The sequence below is a fragment of the Sinocyclocheilus anshuiensis genome, unplaced genomic scaffold, assembly GCF_001515605.1.
Source record: "Sinocyclocheilus anshuiensis isolate Anshui unplaced genomic scaffold, SAMN03320099.WGS_v1.1 scaffold319, whole genome shotgun sequence".
Classification (NCBI taxonomy): domain Eukaryota; kingdom Metazoa; phylum Chordata; class Actinopteri; order Cypriniformes; family Cyprinidae; genus Sinocyclocheilus; species Sinocyclocheilus anshuiensis.
The window spans coordinates 1,533,877-1,537,249 of NW_015552566.1; the positions used below are offsets into that span (position 1 = coordinate 1,533,877).

Here is a 3,373-nt window from a genome sequence, read left to right on the forward strand (position 1 = left end):
TCACGACATGGCGGCAACAACAATACTACAGTGAGAATAAAAGTTACGCCTTCTTTCTTTGCGTGAACATTTGGGCGCGTTATGCAAATCTTCCCACATAGTGAGGTAGATATGTGGGGGCGTGTTAGAACGAGCCGTTTTAGGTAGGCGTGGTTGACTCAACTTTTATAAAGAATATCTCTTTGGATTTGAGACTTTAGTCTTTGCAACTTTACAGATCTTCTTTATGCACCAAGAGCTTGTAACACTCCAAAGAGAAAGGAAAAATTGAAATCGCATCATATGACCCCTTTAAACATTTCATTTTCAAACATCTTGTTTCAGGAGAACGCGTGCGAGAGTTTCCTGTGTTTGGTGTGCTGGAAGGTGTTTTTGTCATGGGGGTCATTGATGAACTCATGTATAGCCAGAAGGGGGAGCTGGTCCTAAATGAGCTCAAGACACGCAAACAGAACTCCTTGCCTAGTTCTGCACAAGATAAAGTCAACTGCTTACAGGTGAGTTGGGGTTATTTATTGCAGGTATGGCCTTTGTCCTCACTCATACAGCAGTAAATCATTGCACTGTGCTTTTGTGAACAGCTGCCTTGTTCTCACTGAACTTCATTCCATATACATTTGGCCATATACAGTGGTGTGGGCTCAATTTATGTCCTTTTTTATTAAAATACAAATTTTGAATACATTTAAAATGATGGGCTCCTGAAAAAAACAAATGTCGTACACACTATAAAAATTTGATTTAATTTTATTTTGGGGGGCATAAAGTCAAAAATGTTAGGGTGATACACCTGTCCTGATATCATAATGAAAAAGCCTCAAATTCTAAAAAGGAAAACCTTAAGTAGTTTGGTGTAATCGTTTACAATTATCTTTGAAGAAAAAAAATCTATTTATAGTATTGTAGAATTATTTAACCACTATTACAGTATTTATTTGAATTAGCTTTTTGTTTTTGTATTTTTAATTCTCATTTAATTTGATTTTTTTATTAATGTGGTTATGTGGTTTAGTCATTTGTTTTCTTAGTTTTAATTTATTTTATTTCAGTTTTATTTTTAATAATTTTAGTACTTCAACCTATTTCATTTAGTTGGGAAGGCAATATTTCAATGTTTCATATTTCATATTTATATTTTGTTTTATTTAAATGATCAAAAAAATAATTTCAGTTTTAGTGAACAATAACAACACTAGAAAAATAATATTTTAACTCAACTGCATGTTAAAATTTGAGCAAATTTTTTTCCACAAAGTCATGTGGTGCAACCAGCTTAATCTTGTGGTGTGACTCCCCAAAACCTAATGATATTAATGAATTAATAATTGATGATATTATGAAAAATACTTTTCACCATGATAAATATTTTTTAAAATGTTGGAAATCGGCATAAAAAGTTTTTGAGAATCATATCAAAATAAATATGAATAAAAAAAAAAAAACTACATTTCTGAGAACTTGGCACATGTTTTTTGGCACAGATTTTTCCTTCCTCTTTTACTTTTCTATATTATGCACACATTAATGCATCTGTTCTTTAAACTATCCATCTGTTATTCAGGTTGGCCTGTATAAATTACTATTTGATGGACTGGTGAGAGGAGAAGTGAAGAAAGACCATGTTTTAAATCACCGTAAACTGCGTTCAGGTCAAGTACTTGGAGCAGGAGTCCAGGCCCATGCTAAAAGCATTGGGGTCCAGGTGACTACCTTTGAGGAACTGGTTGATGCTCTGCTAATAACTATGTCTTGTTCTGATCTTCCATGCATTGACCTGCTTCAGATTGAATACTATCACCAAGGCTCTAGTGGAGCCATTGGGACCAGGGTCGCTCCTTTCGATGAAGCCCAACTACGGGCAGAGCTTCAGGGTCATCTGGCCTACTGGAGAGGTCAGAGAGAACCCAAAGGGGTGGACATAGAAGAGGCCTGGAAATGTAAATCATGCATTTACGAACAAACTTGTAATTGGACAAAGAATAGATTGCAAGTATCTGACCAACAAGCAGATCATGCTAGCTCATAATTCAGCATTTTACAGATAATACAAACATTTGTATGTGGTGACTATTTTTGTCATGTTATTAACTTTTATACTTTAATTATTGTCTTATGTGTACTATTTAAGTCTTATAGTTTTAAATATGCATATATTATGTGAATGTTATTGTGCAGCTCTATAATGACTGTGAGTGAAGCGTTGTGAATTCATAATGCATTATATAATGCATAATGCAGTTTTTGATTAGAATGGCTTTTTAATGGAAGCAAGCTGAAAGCTTCCTCACTTTGTGTGCATTAAGAAGTTTATGTCACTTAACTAGTGGAACGGATATGTTTTTCAGTCAACGATAACTTCAGCCAAGTGTGGCTGATATAATGCTGATAAATACATAATGCATTTGAAGTGAACAAATTACATACAGAAATTCTTAAATTAAAATACATTTTAATTATCTTTAAAATAATAATAATAATAGTAGTAGTAATAATAATAATAACAATGAAATAGAATCCAATATATATATATATATATATATAGTATATTTATTAGTATTGTTAGTTTCCCCTGTTTATCTCCTTTTTTTCTTTTTTAAGCAGAGATGTGAATCATTACCTATAGCCATTATGTAAAAATAGTGTAAAAGAAATTATTAATAGGTTAACAGTTAAAATATTAATCCTTAACTAAATTATGAAGTATTTTTATTGTTTATTTATACTGCATGTCACTAACAAAATATTTTAATTGAATGATGAAATGTGTGCCATTAGATGGTGCTATTTTACCATTTCTTATTTACTAAATCAGGGAATGTTTAGAATTTATGTTGAGCCATATCTGTAATATGATAAACAATTTGATAACTATGACATTATCAGTTTGTATTTGACAGTTGCTAATATTAAATCAGTGATGTGCTGTGCCAAAGACTGGAAGTGCCATATTTTGATTAGCAGATCCCTCGTAGTGATAATCTAGTGTTGATACGGAGAGGCTGGTTTATTTGGCCCTGAAATTTCATCTGCACTGGCACTGACCTCAGCACTGCTGTTCTCTGTGTCGTCACCCAGTGCAGGCCTTGGAGCGTGCCCTTGTTATCAATATGACACACTGAGACTCTGAATGACACATCTGGCATTTAAAAGAGGCCACACACTCCTTCAGGGTGCTTCCCGTCTGAACCTAAATCACACAAACAGTTTAGTCAATCTTTACATTCAATGGCTGAATTTGTTGTTGGTTAAGGTGTGCAGGCTCCTTTGCATGGCCATGTATTACAAGCTGTTTTAAATAGCCTCTGGAGGCTTGTTTATTTTATTAATGAATTGACTCATTCCGTTCCTCATAATAAGCACACAACTGACTGCA

The 3,373-nt window shown here is 33.6% G+C and overlaps 1 protein-coding gene across 3 annotated transcripts in view; it reads left to right on the top strand.

Moving 5' to 3' along the window:
* The window catches only part of LOC107664931 (exonuclease V-like), a 3,988-nt gene extending 1,550 nt beyond the window's left edge, over positions 1-2,438 (top strand). For 2 of the 3 annotated variants that reach the window (XM_016455630.1, XM_016455629.1), the window contains 2 exons: positions 325-497; positions 1,562-2,438. In XM_016455630.1, coding sequence (XP_016311116.1) covers positions 325-497; positions 1,562-2,026 — 638 coding nt within the window. In that variant the 3' untranslated portion in view covers positions 2,027-2,438. The remainder of the gene's footprint in view (positions 1-324; positions 498-1,561) is intronic. The other variant, XM_016455631.1, reaches the window with a different exon arrangement.
* The last annotated feature ends 935 nt before the right edge of the window (positions 2,439-3,373 follow it).